The sequence below is a fragment of the Pristiophorus japonicus genome, chromosome 5 (assembly GCF_044704955.1).
Source record: "Pristiophorus japonicus isolate sPriJap1 chromosome 5, sPriJap1.hap1, whole genome shotgun sequence".
Taxonomy (NCBI): Eukaryota; Metazoa; Chordata; class Chondrichthyes; family Pristiophoridae; genus Pristiophorus; species Pristiophorus japonicus.
In genome coordinates, this window is record NC_091981.1 from 48,992,194 (window position 1) to 49,013,000 (window position 20,807).

The 20,807-nt window shown below is 46.3% G+C and overlaps 1 protein-coding gene across 1 annotated transcript in view; it reads left to right on the forward strand.

Annotated features, from left to right (window-relative positions):
• Positions 1–20,807, forward strand: part of LOC139264338 (doublecortin domain-containing protein 2-like) — a 331,073-nt gene that overhangs the window by 234,064 nt on the left and 76,202 nt on the right. Inside the window, exon 9 of the mRNA XM_070880624.1 lies at positions 2,673–2,769. Within this exon, the coding sequence (XP_070736725.1) occupies positions 2,673–2,769 (97 nt within the window). The remainder of the gene's footprint in view (positions 1–2,672; positions 2,770–20,807) is intronic.

The following is a 20,807-nucleotide window of genomic DNA, read 5'->3' on the forward strand; positions in this document are numbered from 1 at the left end:
GCCTACTCCGCCATTTAATAAGATCATGGATGATCTGATCATGGACTCAGCTCCACTTCCCTGCTCACTCCCCATAACCCTTTATTCTCTTCTCTCAAAAATCTGTTTATCTCTGCCTTAAATATATTCAATGACCCAGCCTCCACAGCACTCTGGGGCAGAGAATTCCATAGATTTACAACCCTCTGAGAGAAGAAATTCCTCCTCGTCTCAGTTTTAAATGGGTGGCCCCTTATTCTGAGACTATGTCCCCTAGTTTTAGTTTCCCATATGAGTGGAAATATCCTCCCTGCATCCACCTTGTTGAGCCCCCTCATTATCTTATATTTCGATACGATCACCTTTCATTCTTCTGAACTCCAATGAGAAGAGGCTCAACCTATCTTCATAAATCAACCCCCTCATCTCCGGAATCAACCTAGTGAACCTTCTCTGAACAGCCTCCAATGCAAGTATATCTTTCCTTAAATACGGAGACCAAAACTGTACGCAGTACTCTAGGTGTGGCCTCAACAATACCCTGTACAGTTGGAGCAGGACTTCTCTGCTTTTATACTCTCTCCCCCTTGCAATAAAGGCCAACATTCCATTTGCCTTCCTGATTACTTGCTGTACCTGCATACTAACTTTGTGTTTCATGCACAAGGACCCCCAGATCTCTCTGTACTGCAGCACTTTGCAATTTTTCTCCATTTAAATTATAATTTGCTTTTCTATTTTTACTGCCAAAGTGGATAACCTCACATTTTCCCACGTTATACTCCATCTGCAAAATTTTGCCCACTCCCTTAGCCTGTCTATATCCCTTTGCAGATTTTTTGTGTCCTCCTCACAATTTGCTTTCCCACCCATCTTTGTGTCATCAGCAAACTTGGCTACATTACACTCGGTCCCTTCATCCAAGTCATTAATATAGATTGTAAATAGTTGAAGCCCCAGCACCGATCTTTGCGGCACCTCACTAGTTACTGTTTGCCAACCGGAAAATGACCCATTTATCCCGACTCTCTCTTTTCTGTTATTTAGCCAATCCTCTATCCATGCTAATATATATTACTTCCAACCCCATGAACTTTTATCTTGTGCAATAACCTCTTATGTGCACCTTATCGAATGCCTTCTGAAAATCCAAATGTACCACGTCCATTGGTTCCCCCTTATCCACCCTGCTCGTTACATCCTCAAAGAACTCCAGCAAATTTGTCAAACATGATTTCCCTTTCATAAAACCATGCTGTGACTCTGCTTGATTGAATTATGCTTTTCCAAATGTCCCGCTACTGCTTCCTCAATAATGGACTCCAGCATTTTTCCAACGACAGTTAGGATGTTGGGCTAACTGGTCTACAGTTTCCTGCTTTCTGTCTGCCTCCTTTTTTAAATAAGGGAGTTACATTTGTGGTTTTCCAATCCGCCGGGACCTCCCCAGAATCCAGGGAATTTCGGTAGATTACAACCAATGCATCCATTATCTCTGCAGCCACTTCTTTTAAGACCCGAGGATGCAAGCCATCAGGTCCAGGGACTTGTCCGCCTTTAATTCCATTATTTTACTGAGTACTACTTCTTTAGTGATTGTATTAAGTTCCTCCCTCCCTGTAGCCCCTTGATTATCCACTGTTGGGATGTTTTTAATGTCTTCTACCGTGAAGACTGATACAAAATATTTGTTCAAAGTCTCTGCCAGTTCCTTGTTTCACATTATTAATTCCTCAGTCTCGTCCTCTAGGGGACCAACATTTACTTTAGCTACTCTTTTCCTTTTTATGTACCTGTAGAAACTCTTACTATTTGTTTTTATATTTTGTGCTAATTTACTTTCATAATCTATCTTCCCTTTCTTTATTATTTTTTTAGTCATTCTTTGCTGGCTTTTAATTTTCCTAATCCTCTGGCCTCCTACTAGTCTTGGTCACATTGTCTGCTCTCGTTTTCAATTTGATACCATCCCTTATTTCCTTAGTTAGCTACAGATGGTTAACCTTTCTCTTACATTATTTCCTTCTCATTGGGATATATTTTTGTTGTGAGTTATCAGGTTGATTTATGCAAGATTCTTGAAAGAAATCCCGATGCACCAAGGTGTCTTAGCAGAAACTCACATATGCCGCTCAATGAGCATTTATTCTTAGTCTCACTGTTTCGTTCCGAGCGTTTTGAGAGATCAGCATTTTATTTGTCGGGCCTGCATGTGTTTTAACAGTCATGTTGATTGTGGGATTGCTGTTTCATGGCTACTTATGTCTATGATATTCATTATTTATGCTCGGAAGCCATGCCAAATGGTGATATCTGCCTGATGCTGTGATCATTACCGGTCTGATGGTATATTTTTCCAGAAAAGTGCCCCCCATCCCATAAAGTGCCCTATTAGTAAAGGGCAATTGAGTTCTGTCTGGAAGGTGAGTGTCTGATTTGGGCAGCTATAATTTTACATATTTGTCTCCAATTCAAGTATTTAAACAAATCATTCCCTTTTATATAACTTGCTTCAAACATTGACAAACTGGTGATCACTTATTGATGTGAAGTATTTGCGTAGGGTTTATTGGGGTTGCTGGAGCTGAGATGCAGTTCTCGTCATACACCACTGGTAGCCACTGTTGTATCATCGTCTAATCACTGGCACCAGTTTAATACTGTTTTCTCTTTGTTTCCACCCCCCCAGAAAGCTGCGTGTTTAAAGCTTATGAGGAAAGGACAGAGACCATGGGTGCAATAGAAGTCCAAGAAGATTATCAAACACAGGTGGAGCTGCCCATTGATCAGGTTAGCACATATGCAAAGCTTAAAAACATACATTTTGGGTGATGTGATATTATTGATAAAACAAAAAGAAAAACTTGCTTTTATTATTAGCACCTTTCACAACCTCGGGACGTCCCACTGTGCTTTGCACCCAATTCAGTATTTTTTGAAGCGCAGTTTCTGTTGTAATATAGGAAACCCGACAGTCAACTTGTGCACAGCAAGGTTCCACAAACAGCAACGTGATAATGACTAGATAATCTGTTTTAGTAATGTGGGTTGAAGGATTAATATCAGCTAAGACACCTGGGGAAAAATCACTTGCTCTTCTTCAAAATAGTGCCAAAGGATCTTTTACATCCGCCGAGAGGGCAGACGGGTCCTCGGTTTAAAGTCTCATCTGACAGACAGCGGCTCCGACAGTGCAGCAAAGCTCACTTTAAACTGCATGGTCGCGCAGCGCTGTTGAGCTCCCACGCAGCCGGTGAGCTGACTTTTAAATTGAAAAAAACATGCGTGTGCAGAATATTGAATGGGCTGCGCAACGCATTAAAGGGGTCGCTCGCCCCCCAAAATATCACCAGGAACATTGCAGTGCAGCACACCCTCAGTACTCGACTGAAGAGTCAGCATAGATATTGTGCTCAAGTCTCTGGAGTGGATCTTGAACCCACAATCTTCTGACTCAGGCAAGAGTGCTACCACTGAGCCATGGCTGACATGCAGTGATACTGTTACCCACACAGTGCAACCACCCCCTCTCAATTTAGAGTAACCTAGGTCTTATCTTCAGTTTGAATGTAAACTTTAGTGCACTATTGGCATTATGCACTAAGTAGCCATCACTGGTGTGCTTTATTTATATCGGGGCTCATAACTAGTTATAACAACCCACTCTCAATTTTCCCTACTTTCTTTCAGAACAGGGTTGAGGGGAAATTAAAGCAATCCCATACTGAGTGTTTTCATGTACATGTCTGTATAAAAACAAAACCTAGGGAAGGTGGGAATCTTGTCTTCATGAAGACAGAATCCCAGCTGTACCTCTTCCCTCACATTTGGGGCCTTAATTCTTTCACAGGAGGAAAAGCTGTGCAGCCAGGTTTAACATCCTGGAACTAATGGAAGATCCTTAGGCGCAAAATAACTAATTCCCTCCAAGAAGTAGTGTCAGCCTTCTGTGCACTCAGTGGGAGATATGTCTCCGGGTAGGTGTTGAACCGAAGTTCTTAAGTTGATTATTTTTTTCTTACTCTTCATTGACTTTCAATCATAACAGTTGATCTGTGATGTGGGATGAATCAAATTACTTTTAACTACGCTGTTCTGTGTTCAGTGTTCTGTGAAGCTTGGTTGAAAGTGAACCTTATCTGGAAACTGCTACTTTTCAAAAAAGCTCTTAGGGAAAGTTTATTTATGAAAACACAACAATAAACTAGTATAAATATATAAAAGGACTCTTTTTAAAAGAAAAACATTTATTTGCTGCACTATTTCCACTCTGTTCTCTACTGTCAACATTAAACATTGGGGTTGCATGACTAGATGCACAGTAGAGTTCCCCCTCTCCTGCTCTAGTGAGGTGTTTTAACCCAACATCTGACACAAACTTCTCATTGTGCTGATGTGAATTTTCCCATTTCCTGCACCAGTCATCATTATTACCTCGTATTGAGATTGCCAATATAGTGCCAGTTTTGGCCAGATTACACCTCAGACAAAATTGGGTCAGTATCAATGGAAATAAAAATAAGGATAGTTTTAAAACGGGCTGCTACCACCTGTTATACGCTGTCGCACAAAGTCAAAATTACCCCTTGTGTGTGTTGATCACATCTGGGTAAATTTTCATCTTCAGGAATTCCTGCATTGGGGGTGGAGGAGGTACATGCCCAACAATTTGTCATTCATTAAAAATGAATGGATGGAAAATCATGAAGGGTGGACACTTAAATCACTGATGTATACTCTCAGCTCTGTGCTGGGAGCACTAAAGAATGAGAGAGCTAGATGAAGTGACATAGACTTCTTGTAATCTATTTTGTTTCAGCCATTTTGTCAATTCAGGTTAGTTCAACTCGTTCATGGTATTGGGCTCTGTAACTTTTGCTGCCATTTAAATAGCGAGCGGGTTGTAGCTCACCAATTACAAAGCAGAGCCCTTGCTGCCTGACCCAACAGTACACTTTAACTCTAACGTAAGAAAAATATACAGATGATAACATTCACCACTTCGACAAATATATCGGCAGAAATGGACTGGGAAAAAAATGTTCAAGTTAATGGTTGTAACTGCACAATTTTTTTTTTAAAGTGACCAGATGACGAGACTCTGTTTAATATCACTACATCGTTTTTTTTCTGCTTTGGTATACAGGAATGTACAGGAGCAAAAACGGCATTGTGATTTTTATCTGGCCAGTCCTAGGGTTCAGTTTTCCTCAAAACCGTTTTTTGGCGTACTTGAAGAGTTACGCCCGTTTTTTGGGGGCCCAACTACGCCAAAAAAAATAATTCAACTTTCCCCGTTTGAATTGTTGATTTTGGCGCCGCCTAGCCGGTCCTTTAGCTTTGGGGGTGGAGCCTAAAATCTGCGCCAAAAAGATCGGGTTGCCAGGGTAACGAGGGACTCACTGGACTGAGGTTGGAAAGTAAAACATACAATACATTCTGGCCAGCTCACAGCAACCTACACAAGCACCTTGCACATTGCAGCAGCATTCCAGCATTAAAATATTAAAGTGATAATGCTAAAAGTCTATCTCCCCTCCCCCTCCCAGTGCCCGGTGCTGCTCCTAACCCTGGCCGAAAGGCCTCCCTCCTCCTGATGCCGGTTGCCACTGCTAGCCCTGGCCCAAAGGCCTCCTTCCCCTGCCGGTATTGGGTGCCGCTCCTAACCCTGGCCGAAGGCTTCCCTCCCCTCCTGGTGCTGGGTGCCACTCCTAACCCTGGCCGAAAGGCTTCCCCCACTCTCCCCCTCCCTCTCCCTCTCTGCTGTTGCTGCTGTCCAAGCTGTGGAACTGCATCTGCTGCACTGATTCTCTTATCTGTGCTGATTTTGTTAACTGCCCAGAAGGTCTTTCCAGTGTGGTCACATACGCCGTCCAAAGAAAAATTGGAGCTGGCCAAACTTGCTTAAATGGGCAGGATTAGTGCGGGTGGCAGGTTACACCCCCAGTGAGGTAAAAATATCGTAGCCTAAAAAAATCCTACCTAAGTGAATTACGCTAGCACAGAAACTTTAGGGAAACTTGGAGATTTTAATTTACTCCAAAAAAAAACAGTACACGCCAAAAAAAGGCACAGATAATTGGGGAGAATTGAGCCCCCAGTGTTTAGGAAATATCAGATCCCTCTTAGCAACTTTTGCTCCAATCCTTGTACAACTTCATCTTGAATTTGCTGATGCAATCTGCCCCTACTATCTTGGGAGGCCATCCTACATATTCACCATTCTTTGCATAAAGTGGTTAAATCTTTTCACCTTTCCCCCTTTCTAAGCTTGAGGCAATGTGGTATTTGAAGGACTTCACACGGTGGACAGGGAATGCACCAGGATGGCCGCGTGGTAAAGATGTTATTTTCTAGTTTTCTGTCGGCAGATCATTAGCGATTTTGTCTTCCGACCAGTTTTGTTCTGATTGGCAAGTGCTTGCACTTCAATATCATATATTGAGATGCGTAGGCTTAGCCTTCTAACTAGGCTAAGTCTTCCAACGCTGGATGATGTAAATATTGGCAAGAGCCAATGGGGCAAAAATTCAGCTTCCCGAAAAGGCCTCTTACTGCCGGAAAGCAGCAGCCAAGCTGCGGAGTAGAGTAGCCGCCGATTAGCGGTCCAATGGCCGCCGCCAATTCTCCTCGGGGGTTTCTGCAGCGGTGTTGACTTTCGTCCCGCTCCCCCCACTTCTGCCACGGTCTTGTGGATGTGGCCTTAAAGACGTCATCAGAGCGCGCACCACTGCCTCTCCACCCCGGAAGCTAAATTCATTATTAAAAAATTGACCTGCTGCCTGACGGTGCCCCTGACAGCTTTTTGTGTCAGTGCACTGTGTCGGCTCAAGAATGCCAGCAGAGGTGAAAGGAGCGTTGCGTGAATCGCCATTTTTTCTGTCAAAACTTTTTTCTGACTTCTGAAAACTTTCATAGTCGCCCTTTTCAGATCGGCATTAAATACTAGTGGCCTAGGGGCCTCAATGTGTACTCTACAGAGGCCTCATTGTGAAGGTTGAGTCTGCAGATGCAATGGGCTCAATGCTAGCTTTGTGCACATTGTGCGTGGCAGAGAGGCATGCAGGAGAAGGTAGTGCCATCAGCAACTGCTCCAGAGGCAGTGGGCAAGGGAGGCAGCAGACATGGCTGCCCAACATAGAGGAGGACCTGGAAATGGCGACAGACCTCAAGGCAGAGAGGTTGGCCAGGAAGAAGCTGGCGTGAGGAGGAGGGTCAGGTAAGCTGACCCCCCCGCACTAGATAATGGGCGAGATCCAAAGAAGGCAGGATGCAGATGAGGCAGATGCTTGCCAGCCGCTGAGGTTCATGAAGAGGATGAGGGAGAAGGCAATCAGCCAACTGCCATAGGAGGGGCACAGCATAGAGTTGGGGGAAGTAGGCTCCATTGTGCAAGGGTCTACAGGCACTAGTTTTCCTTCATGGAGCTCACAGATGACCAATGTCTCCGCAGGCTCCGATTCAGGAAGGACATCCTTGGAGCTGTGCAATCTCCTGCGCCCAGTTCTGCAGCCTCAGACAAGGCTGAGGACAGCTCTGAGCGTGGAAACCAAGGTGACCATTGCACTAAATGTTTATGCAACCGGCTCCTTCCAATCTGCAAATGCAGACATCTCAACATTTCTCAGTTCTCCGCCCATCACTCCATCCACCAAGTGACAGATGCTCTCTACAAGAGAAGGCTGGAATACATTTCTTTCCCGATGACCTGAGAGAAGCAGATGGAGCGGCAGACCGGGTTTATGCGGATTGCGGGGCACCATCGACTGCACACATGTTGCACTGAGGGCGCCACAAGCCCATGCGGAGATATTCATGAACCAATAGGGTTTCCACTCCCTCAACGTGCAGCTGGTGTGCAATCATCAGTGCAAGATTGTGGCAGTCAATGCTCGGTATCTAGGCAGCAGCCAGTGTGTCAGGCCAGTGTGCCCGCTGTGTTCTCGGGCCCAAACCACGATTGTGGCTGGATGCTTGGTGACCAGGGATAGCCACTGTGCACTTGGCTGCTGACTCCCCTTCACAACCCCAGGACTGCTGCGCAGCATGCCTACAACGACTCTCATTCAGCCACCTGGTATGTAATTGAGCACTGCATCGGGATCCTTAAGCAGAGGTTCCGTTGTTTGGACCGCTCTGGTGGAGTGTTGCAGTACTCGCCTGAGCGGGTCTCCCTATTCGTGATCATCTGCTGCATACTTCGCAAACTGGCAATCATGAGGAGCCAACCGCTGGAGGTCGATCCAACAATATCACCTCAGGAGGAGAACCAGGATGCGCATCGTCGCCATCCCAACCCTTGCAGACCCGTCTCATCGCTGCTCATTTTCGATTAATTAATGCCCAAATTACCCTTCATCTTTCCAAGGCCATTTCCAAAGCCATCCTAATGAGTCCTTTCAGACATCATTACCCACAGTCAAATGATATACCTGTCCAGATATAGGAACATAAAATAAAGATTTATTACAGAATAAAGAAAGGTGCAAAAACATACACACAATCATTTCTCACCCTTGTGCATCTCCTTATAACCTCTTTTATGCCAACCTATTCTACTACTATGCCGCAATGTCTCCTCTGTGGCTGCCTCATGCATCTGGGAAGGCTGCTGTGTTTCCTGTGTAGAACCCACAGATGTCCTTCTAGGATCCCCTCGATCTGCTCTGGCCCTGGAAGGGCTGGCTGTAGAATGGTCAGCACCCTCCTCGGAGGGTTCAGTCGGTCTTGGAGGCAATGGCGGAGTGACAGGTCTGGGGCCAGAAATTGTGTGATCCTGAGAGAACACATTATCATCCTGGTCCGAGGAGCCTGCGCCACTCCCTGGGTGCAACACATTACCATCGGCACCAATCTGAGGGAGCTCAGCTCGGTGTTGTGGTGCCACATTGGAAGGTCCCCTCTGGTCTGTGGTGGACCCAGCCGTGAAAGCAACACTGAGGTGTTGTGTGGCATCCAGCTGAGACTGCATGACAACAGCCACGGTCTCAAAGCCACCAGACATGACGGCGTTAAAGACGCTCCATGGGCTGTTGCCCAGAGTGCATAAGAGCATTCTGAGCTTCCAGGGTCACGACTATCCTCTCCAAAGCAGCACTGATACACTCGTTCACTTGCACCTGTGCTGTAATGGCAGCTGCTGCATGCCCAACGAGTTGCGGCATCACAGCTGGATCCGCAGTCTCGCTGGGAGTCCACCATCGCATGCACATTGGCAATGATGGGCTCCATGGTGTGTGCAGAGCTGTGTACAATGCGGGAGGCGGACTCCTCCATGCTCCTGATCACTTCCGACAGCCGCACCGGCACCCTTGCCACTGTCCCCAACATCTGGGAATGCATGGCCTCCACCCTTCTTTCATAAGCCTCAACATCGATGGGCTCATCTGAGTCCTCTTCAGCAGAATTCCCGTGCGCACTCGCCCCCACCCCTCCCCCCAACCCCCCCGTAGAGACGGCACCCGAGGTTCCCTTTGCCCATCACCATGCTGCAGCCTGCTAGGCCCAGGTGCAACAACCAGTGCAGACCCCTCTGCTATGTCTAATAGATTCGACTGCATGCTCTCAGCTTCTGAGCTGGCACATGCGACTGTAGGAAGCAGTGACGCGGTGCTACCAGCAGTGTCCCCCTCTTCCTCTGCCTCATCTGACATGGCGCCAGCAGATGGAGTGGGCGCCAGCGTGTCATCCAGGCTAGTGCCCCCAATGTCCTCCAGGGTATCAGGATGGCCATGACTGTCATTGCCCTTGTTGCTGTCCTCCAGGCTTGGCTTCTCATTGTCCACATCAGCCTCTCCCTGGCCTCGGTTGCCACTGCCCTCAAGGCTGTTGTCCTGCCTTGCCCTCCCACATGTACCAGTGCTAGGATCCTCGCTTTGGCTTTCACTCGGTCTCATCTGCGAGCGTAAATGATACAAGGGCTGCCGTGAGGGGGAGGTAGGGAGTTGACGTATGGAGGCTGCAACTTGCACACTTCCAGTAGGTGCTGCCGCTTTCAGGGAGAGATAGCATTAAAGAAAGGTCTTCACTTATCCATGCTGCCCACAGTGGGATCGGCAGTACCGGAGCCCACTAGTGCCTGGCCCCTCTCTTCCAATGGTGTGAGGTGTTGTATGTCAGCCTCGCCACCACCAGACCTCCTTTGCTCCATGCAATTGTGAGCAACCTTGGCCTGCAAAACAAAAAATGCTTGCTGAGTAGCAATGTCATGAGGCATCAGAAATGAGTACATAAGAGTGTGTCCCTGACCTGCAACTGTAACTGTGACATGAAAGGGAGCCTCCACTGCGAGAACGCACACACACATATATATATGGCCTCAACAATAAAATGATGCTTCAGTGACTATATAGTGAAGGTGGGAAATAAGAGAAGGATGAAGGAGAGGCTCGCAGATGGCAGGTCAGCAGTTGGTGGAACAGGTACTCACTTTCATCAGACGAATGATGTCATTCATCCTTTTCCGGCATTGGGTGGCAGTACGATCATGGAGGTCCCTGAGACCTCCGCAGCTATCTCACTTCAGGCATTAGTAAAAACTTCCCGAGTCTGTCTGCCTGCATTGGGGTACAGGACTCGCCTCCTTCCCTCCACAGCCTGCATGAGTGTCTCCAGTTCTGCATCAGAAAATTGGATTGCCCTCCTTCCTACTGGTATAGCAGCCATGGCCTTAACTGAAAGGCCTTCCCTGCTCAGGGCCCAGCTGCAAACTCTGGCCAGGGAACAGATGGCTCATTAGCAGCAAATCAGCAGTAAGTGAATTTCGTAGTCCAAACGCTGCTCCCCATCCACACCACTGCAAATTGCCGATTCCCGCCGGACAATATCGCTGGCCACCATTTTTTCCTCAAAAAAGCTGAATATCGCTGTTGCGGCAGAAATGGCGGCCAAAAAGCAGTAGGTGCGCCCTGTTTCGGGCGGACCTGAATTTTTACCCTAATGTGTGGTAAATAAATGTAGCAGCATCAACCAATGACCTGGCAACTGTTTTACGAGTTCTGTTCACACAGGTAAAAGTACAGCAAAGTTGAAGCATTTTCTTGAAATGTGTTTTGAGAATAACTTGGCTCCTGTTTTTATTTTTCACTTACATGGCTAGAAATAGGCATCTCAAAGTGAGCAGTTATATCAAGTTGACATTAAACAAAAACACGTCTCCAGGGCAGTTGGTAACACGCTGTTAGAGTACTATTCGTTTACCTCTGGGATCTGGCTTTAAATCAAGCCAAGACAGATGGGCTTAAAATCTCTTGTTCTCCAATGGCTGTTAAAGGTACTAAGTGAAATAAGTTCTGGCAGTCTAATTCTGGTTCCCAGTGAGCATGAGTTCACATCACAAAACTGCCTTCACAATCACAGTTGAATGCAAAAAGAAACAAAGAAAAACTAACCATCTTAAAAACATTAATTATATCCTTACTGACACAAGATATAGCTGCCTCAAGAGCTTCAAAGACTATAGCAATTCTGTATTTCTACATTTCCAATAACACAGATCTTAAAGTTGCATTTTTGATCAAACTCTAAATGGATATGAAGTGTTTAGTTTGATTTATTATGATGAACTGCTGTGGACTTAATGGAGTGTACCAAGGATTTGTTTATAGCATGAGGATTGCTGAGTGGAGCAGTGAAATCAAATTCCAAGAGTTGGCCGGATCAGTTCATTGGAGTGCCACATTTTGCAACTCCCTGTCAAGGTAGGATTGATGGTCTTGGAGAAGTAATTGCTCCAGATTGTCTTGTACTATCTGGTCCTGTGTAACCACCTTCAGCTGTCCTTTATATAGATAGGCTAAGTAGTATCCATACAACTGACCTTAAAAATGAGATAACGCAGCAACAAAAGAGCAGAAACACTGTTCCTATTAATCTATCAACTCCCAACTTGAGATTTAAATGGAAGATACTGAAGCAATAGGAATCATTTTCAGAATCTATTTCACAAATATAAAAAACCTACAAGTCGGCAGTCCATAGTGAGTCTAATTCCACCAGTCGCCCCCCAAAAAACTAAATTAATCATTGCTAGAACTGGTGATCCCCCACTAATGGCTTATTGGGCAAAGAAGTCCTAGATTCGATCCCTGGCCAGAAGTTTTGGTCAGGAAACTCGGAAGTGGATTTCCCCGCACACTGTGGAGTTTTAAAAGCTCCACAGTGTGCGCCTTTATTTTCTACAGAATCCCACTCGGAAGTCAGTCTGATTGACAGGCTTGGCTCCCTGTCGGGGGGAGCTCTCCGGAGGATGGAACAGGAGCAGTTAATGGGGGGCGTTCCCGATCCCCGATCCCTGACTCTGGTGGGAGGGGTGGGGGATTCTAATGGTGGGGGGGGGGGGGGGGTCATGCAATGGTAGGAAGCTTGGTGGACTTGGAGGAAGCAACTCATGCCCCTCCTGGCCCACAAACAGTATTGTAAAAGCACTTGCCTGTTTACTCTGAAGTTCTCCTCACCTACCTTGAGCTGTCGGGTTTCCTGAGGCCCGGCCAGCCTCCTGGGAGTGGGTTGGCTGCCCACCCCTGTCCTGCCTTTGTTAAACCTGGAGGTGGGTTGGGGCTGGGTTTGAGATTTTTACGTTTTTTACATATCACCTGACCCCAACCCACCTGTTCTTGGGTGTTAAAATTACCCCCCTTTGTTTTATCTATTTCTTTTTATATTTTGTTCTTTTTCAGAAAAATTTCTCAGTTCTTCTACTGATTTCCGTTTCTCATCCTCAGGCTATCCAGTTCTTTTCCTAATGCTGTCTCTCTTTTTGTCTTGTTTCTTTAAGTTCTCTTTATTTTCATCTTTCTCAGTCCTTCAGAATCAACAGGTCATTCCACTTTATTTTTCTCCTCTCCTTGTTCTTCATCGTTTTCAGCTCTGCTCCTCTGTTTTGTTTCATCCTTCAGATTCCCGGGAAGGTAGGGGTGGAATTGCCACCTTCTTTAAGGCTTGTTACCGCCTCTGAGGTGGTAACGGGGTTGTAAGACCTTTCTGACCGGGGGCAGGTGGTGGGGACAACCCATGCGCAATTGCCCCCGGTTCGGGGGTGGCGGGAACGGTTTTCTGCTGCGGCTCGTGTTTCCGCCCCACTCGATGCGCCCAGCAACAACCCCTTTTCCGCCCCACGGGGAAAATTGCCGCACGGGCGCGTGGCCACCGCCGGTTGGTGCCCCCGACAACTTTGTGCGGTGGGTCGCTGCCAGTGGCTGGGCGGTGTGGCCGCCATTAAAGAGCGCATGCTGCAGCAGCCATTTTGTTTCAATTGTCGGCCGATTCCTGGTTCAGCTGGGCCGCTAACAGGCAGCTCGGCACCCTCTCTTGGACTGAAAACCTCCCTGGTGGCCCAGTGAGCTCCACGTAGGCCTCGCTACATCCCTCCTCTTTGAGTGAAGGGGAAGGACATTGCGACGCACCAGCGCAACGAGGTACGTCTGTGTTGCACTGACATCATCACTGCCGCGCTGATGGAGTGCAGCGAAGGTTCACCAGACTGATTCCAGGGATGGCTGGACTGTCGTATGAGGAGAGACTGGATCAACTGGGCCTTTATTCACTGGAGTTTCGAAGGATGAGAGGGGATCTCATAGAAACGTATAAGATTCTGATGGGACTGGACAGGTTAAATGTGGGAAGAATGTTCCCGATGTTGGGGAAGTCCAGAACCAGGGGACATAGTTTTAGGATAAGAGGTAGGCCATTTAGGACTGAGATGAGGAGAAACTTCTTCACTCAGAGAGTTGGTAACCTGTGGAATTCCCTGCTGCAGAGAGTTGTTGATGCCAGTTCATTGGATATATTCAAGGGGGAGTTAGATATGGCCCTTACAGCTAAAGGGATCAAGGGTTATGGAGAGAAAGCAGGAAAGGGTACTGAGGGAATGATCAGCCATGATCTTATTGAATGGCGGTGCAGGCTCAAAAGGCCAAATGGCCTACTCCTGCACCTATTTTCTATGTTTCCTCTACCTGAAATCCTACGGGACTCTCACTGTTGCATTTACTGGATTTTAGTTGATTCAAATATATTTAAATTAAATGTTATACATAGACATAGGAAATTTATGACCTATATCAGAACTGAAAGTGATATTTTAACATTCTTAAATTTACGCATATATCAAAATGTCACTGGGAATTTAAGGTGAAATAAAGGTACTGAATAAACTGCATTTATTTATTATAACCATCTACAACAACAACTTGCATTTATATAGCACCTTTAAAGTAGTAAAATGTCCCAAGATGTTTCACAGGAGCGATTTTCGAACAACAGATGTTTAATTTAATTTACATATATGTCCTTCATTTCTATATAAAGACAGTAGTGTCATTTGTTAGTCTCAAAAATGTATTATTTTAATTACTAGCACCATCTACCACTGCCTCCATGTTCCGTTCTGTAAATCGCACTTTTCAAAATTGGTAGCCAATAATAAGGACAAATTATTTTGTTCTTTTGCTCTACTCCACAGCTGGTTGGTTGAAAGTTTTGGCAAGTGTCTTGATTAATGGGGAACTCTGGTGATTATGAAGTGAAACCATTATTGCAGGTGTATTGTGGTTAACTGGGTTTCTGCCATTCCTGGTATTTTGTGTTTCACAAATTCAGCAACAGGAAAATCGTGATCAGCTGCCATTTTGCTTGATGAGTATCTCAATCTAAAAAAATACCATTGCTATAACAGCAGGTTGCATTTATATAGCTATTTTATAATGAAGACAAATGTCTCCAGCATTTTACCAAGGCATAAAGAAAAAATAATCGACACGCAGTCAAAGAAGGCATGATTAGGAGTGACCAAAAGCTTGGTCAAAGAGGTGACTTTTAAGGAGAGTCTTAAAGAAGGAGAGGGAGGTGTAGTGGCAGAGGGGTTTAGGAAAGGAATTCTGGAGTATGGGGCCTATGCAGCTGAAAGCATGGCTGGCAATAATGGGTTGAACACAGAGGGAATATCAGAGGGATAGAGAAGTTTGGGGGTTTATAGGATTGGAAAATGTTAGAGATAGAGAGGGTTAGGAAATGTAGAGATTTAAACACACTAAGAAGCTTTACATTTTAAGACTATGGGGGATTTGGAGCTATTGTAAGCTTGCGAGCTGAACTTGGTGCGTGATAGGATACAAGTAGCAGAGTTTTAGATGAGCTGAGGTTTATGGAGGGTGGAGAATGAGAGCCAACTAGGAGAGCATTGGAGTAATTGAGTCTGGAGATGACAAAGACAGGAATGATGTTTTCAGTGGCAAATTGGCTGAAGTGGGACAGAGGTGGGCAATGCTGTGGAAGGAAGGCGGTCTTTGCGACTGAGAATATGGATTGGAAACTCGTCTTGGGGTCAAACTGGATTCTGCGAACTGATTGGTTCAGCTTGAGACAGTGCGCAGTGGGGGTCAGTTATGATGGTATGAAGTTGCTGGCAGGGGCTTTGGCTTTGGTCTTTCCAGCTTTTAGCTGGAGAAAATTGCAGCTGATTTAAGACTGGGTGATAGCCTACAAACGGAAGCTGACTCCATGCCTGCAGATGATGTCGTCAAGAGACATCACGTAGACGAGTAAGAGGCAGGGACTAAGGATGGATTATTGGGAGACTTGAGTTGACAGTTTGGGAGTGGGAAGAGAAGCTATTGATGCAGATACCCTGGCAATTTTTGGGTCGGTAAAAATGGATCCAAGTGAGGTCAGTTCCATCGACTGGACAGTTGAGGAGAGACATTGGAGTAGATGGTGTAATTGACCACATTTGAAAGCTGCGAGGGTTTGAGGATAGCGAGGTGGGATACTGCATCACGGTCACAGTCACACCATGTTTGTGACTTTGGTTAGGGCTGTTTTGGTGCAGTGAGGAAGGTAGAAACAAAATTGGAGGGATTCAAACTGGGAATTACAGGAGAGATCTAGGAGGTGACTTCTCATTTAAAGACTGTCTTCACCAATTTTTCAAGGAACTTTGTAAGGTAAACCATTACGGGGAGGGGAGAGGAGATTTATTATAAATCAAGTGAAATTTAAAACCTACACAGAAGTTCCTCTTCTGTTTTAATGAGCAAATGCACTGCCCAATGTGGCACTAATAAGGAAGCTCCTGAATTCGATCCCTAGTCTGTGCTAAATTTGCTTGTATCTGCCATCTCAATGGTAGGAGTGCTACTGTTAATTTTAATGCCCTGTGCTAGCTCTCGCTCCTGATTCCTATACTGGAAAGTACTTTGTGCTGGATTAGGTGCTGGAATTTCGGCTTTTAAGATTTCGGGGCGGTAATAATGGCGGGGCGGTCCTGATACCGCCTGGAAAAAGTTTGCGTCCTCGTCTGCAAAATTTGGCAAAAAATGTTGTTCCATGATTGGGAGCGCAAAATCAGGTGTTACGCAAGGAAGTTTTTGCACCTCAGCTGAAAATCGTGCAGTTAAATAAGTCAGAATAATGTGCAGGACAAGATTATGCAGATGCCCTGATTTTGTTGATAACGCTTCTAAATAGTTTATTTGATTTAATGCACTTTATGTTGCAGGGCACTGAACAACAATAATGTTGTCTATTGTATGCTTTTCCTTTGGTGGAGGGAATTTTTGTTACTTTGATGCAGTAAAATGTCTGTTTGATCCTTTGCCATTGGCGTCTTGTGTGTTCACCGGAGATGTGCCTTTCTAGGGGCACATAGCATGTCCAATATTAGCACCATTCCTCAGTTTTCTCCATTTAGAAGAACCGGTCTATTATGAGCTGGCGACTCTTGGGTCTCCACGCTGCCTCCCCCGTGGATGGGTGGCTATCCAATGGGGGCCTCGCTAGGCTCCTCTTTGTCGTCCTCCTCCTCCTGAGGTGGGCCTGCAGTACCCACTGGCAATGCCTGGCCCCTCATGATGGCCAAGCTGTGAAACATGCAGTACACCACAATGAATTCAGAAACCTGTTGATGGCAGTATTGAAGGCTGCCTCCATCGGTCTGCCTGTAGGAGATGGCATATCTCTGTTGGCACTTTCTTTCGAAGTACAGCTTTCTCACACACTGCTCCTCAGAGAGCTGAAGGTATGAGCGTTGGTGCCTGTTAACCCGTGGGGGGGGGTATGTGTAAGTCCTCCTCCCCAGACATCTTTGGCTTCTCCTCATCCATGGCCAAGGGCCCTTCTTCTATCTTGATGTGCCTATCAATTGCATGGAGCATGATACGCTGGCGAACTAGTAATGCCCCCATTAAATTCTCTCACTGATGTTGTAAGGACACTGAAATAGCAGATAAAACTGCCGCTTTCAAGTCAGCTCACGCATGAAGTGTTGGGGCCGAATTTTACATCTGGGGTGCAAGCGGAGTGTTGCACAACGATTGATGTCAAGATTTCAGTGAAACTAGAGGGCAGGGTGGTAAGTTTTTGTGCCAGCGCAAACCATAAGCCGAATTTGCCGGCCGGGCGGTAAAAGCTGGACGCCCGCCGTAATGCCGAGAAACACCCATTACCACTCCTCTGGGGCGCTAACTGAGGCGAAAATCCAGCCCAAATTTGAGCGATCAATGCAACTCTCTGTTGCGATGATATCCACAATTGAATAGTTTGATTCCACTCACTGTCGAGGAGCAATTATGAGGCAAAGGCACTTTTGAGAGGTACCAGAGAAATCACAACTCGATAAGAGGTCAGCACCTTTAGATTAAGAAGTAAATTGGAGAAAGATTATTTTTAAATTTGAGGAGGATATTGGTCCGCCACCATTTACAAATGATTAAGTTCTAATTGTGTGCCCCATAACACAACCCCTGCTGGAACATTTAAATCATAAAAGGTTTTTTCTTTCATTATTCATTTATATTATAGATGTGCCTCACCACAGTTATTCATTTCTGCTGGAGTCAGTATGTATCGACTCAGTCTCAGAAGAAATCTCCCTGTGGCAAGGCAAGACTTCACAGAACATGATGGACACGACCTCCTTCAAGATCTCTAACCTTCACTCTCCTTGCCGCTCTCTCGGGAAGGGGTTGGTTACCTGAGAAACAGATGGGCCCAGAGCATCTGGCCACTCTGTCAAACATCTATCTGATGAATAAAGGGGCTAATAATGTGCACTCTAGCTGGCACTGTATTTCTTCCAGCCGAGGCTCCAAGGTCAATCCGTTTCCATTTGGACAGCCAAATCCATGGAGGTCCAATTCTTTAACAAGCACAAGATGTAGGATTTATCCAATGATTATCATAAAATAAGACAAAGGGAGGAGAATGAAGATTTAAGGCTCAATTTTCCCCAGTCATTTGTGCCGTTTTTTTGGTGCGCACCGTTTTTTCTGGCGTATTTATTTTTTTCCAAATTTTCCCCCTGCGATCTGCGCCGGTGAAACTGACTTAGTTACGATTTTTCTAAGCCGTTTTTTAAAAATTTCATGCGGTGGGGGGTTCCCTCATATCTGCGCCGGTTTTTTCAATTTTTCGCAGTTTGGCCAAACTTTTTCCTCCTAGGTTGGCGTATCTGGCCACTTCCGGAAAACCTTCTGGGCGCTTAAAAAAAAACAGCGCACATTCTCAAATCGGCGCTGAAAGATGCCATTGTTTTTAAATCGAAGATTTTGGAGGGAGTCAAGAACACTGTCAATCAATAATAAAGTTCAACTTTTTTTACCTGCCAACAAAGTAAGTGTTAATTTGTTGGATTTCAGAAGTTCTCTTTTTTTTTAAAACTCACTCACACGCCATCACCATCTTCAAGCAGGGCTGGAGGGTCGTTGCTTTGGCCGGCAGAATCGGCCCTGTGCCTGGACACGGGCTTGGGGCTCAGCTAGAAAGCAAGCCAGGGTGGGGGGGAGGGGGAGGGGGAGAGAGAGAGAGAGAGAGCGAGCGTGAAGTGCTGATCGGAAGTCTTCGAGCCTGGGGAGCGAGGTGCCAATCGGAAGCCTTCTGCACTGAAGACTGCAATGAGCGGGAGGGGGGTGGGGGGGTAGGGAGGGAAGAGGAGGAGAGAGGGAGAAGTCACAAGACCTTTGGGTGTGGTCCATCCATACAGACCTTGGGGAGAGAGAGAACTGCGAACCTGTCCTGCCTCCTTTCCTGGTGTTTTGAGCTTCTTTCAAAGATTACATTTAACTATGGGGGCAATACTGACAGTGCCATACCTTGTGCGAGCCTTCTGCATCATGGTGCTACGTAGGAGACAATTGATTCAACTTCATTGCATCAGGAACATCAGAGCCCGTAGGGTGCTGGGCAGAAGGCCTTACCCACCTCGGGTATATCGAGACAGGCGTTCGTACCTCCACCTGAGTGCTGCAGACTGTGTCAGAAGGCTGCGTTTCCGCAAAGATATTGTAAGTGAGATCTGTGATTTGGTCAAAGCAGACCTGCAACCTAGAAGCATCAGGAGGACTGCTTTCAGTTGAAGTGAAGGTTACAGCTGCACTTTCATTCTATGCCTCCGGATCGTTTGAAGCTACAACTGGGGATGTGTGTGCCATCTCTCAAAATGCAACACATGTCTGCATTCGCCAGGTGACGGCTGCACTGTATGCATGGAGGAAAGACTTCATAAAATTCCCCATGACTGTTGTGTATCTGTAAAGCATGCACTCTCATATTCCACCACCAGGGAGCGCATCCCCTGAAGTCCCAAGGGATCCCAGCATCTCTTGAGAGCACTGTATATAAGCCGGCCCCTAAGGCCTGTTCCTCACTCTGAAGTGTCTTAATAAAGACTGAGGTCACTGTTACTTTAACCTCCCTGTGTGCAGTCTCATCTGTGTTAGGAACATAATAACTGGCGACGAGTATACGAATCCAACACAAAGATGCAGCAAACTGTGGGCATTCTGGAGAAGTTCTCAGAGGGTGAGGACTGGGAAGCCTATGTCAAATGGCTAGACCAGTACTTTGTAGCCAATGAGCTGGATGGAGAAGGAAGCGCTGCAAAAAGAAGAGCGGTCCTCCTCACGGTCTGCGGGGCACCGACCTACAGCCTAATGAAGAATCTTCTGGCTCTGGTGAAACGCACAGATAAGTCGTATGAGGAGCTGTGTACACTGGTTCGGGAGCATCTTAACCCGAGGGAGAGCGTGCTGATGGCAAGGTATCGGTTCTACACGTGCCAGCGATCTGAAGGTCAGGAAGTGGCGAGCTACGTTGCCGAGCTAAGGCGACTTGCAGGACAATGTGAGTTTGATGGCTACCTGGAGCAGATGCTCAGAGACTTTTTTGTACTGGGCATTGGTCACGAGACCGTCCTACGAAAACTTTTGACTGTAGAGCCACCGACCCTCGGTAAGGCCATTGCGATAGCACAGGCGTTTATGTTCACCAGGGATAACACCAAACAAATCTCTCAGCACACAAGTGCTAGCAATGTTCATAAAATAACTGGAACTGTGTTTGCGAGCAGAAATGTACAGGGCAGAAACCACGAGTCTTAACTGCCAGCAGGCCTCAGGTGATCCAGATGACTCAGACTCCACAGCAAAGGATGAATGCAAGGCAGTTCACACCTTGTTGGCATTGTGGAGGCTTCCATTCAGCCTATTCATGCCGCTTCAAAGGGTATGTTTGCAAGAGCTGTGGAACAATGGGGCACCTCCAACAAGCTTGCAGATGAGCTGCAAGCTCTGCAAAACCAGGGAAGAGTGATGTGTAATTGTAAAGCATGCACTCCCATGTTCCGCCACTGGGGAGCTCATCCCCTGAAGTCCCAAGGGATCCCAGCATCCCTTGGGAGCACTGTATATAAGCCGGTCCCTAAGGCCTGTTCCTCACTCTGAAGTGTCTTAATAAAGACTGAGGTCACTGTTACTTTAACCTCCCTGTGTGCAGTCTCATGTGTGTTGGGAATACAATACAATCCATGTGGGCTTCTCCATGATTGCTGGCTTCCC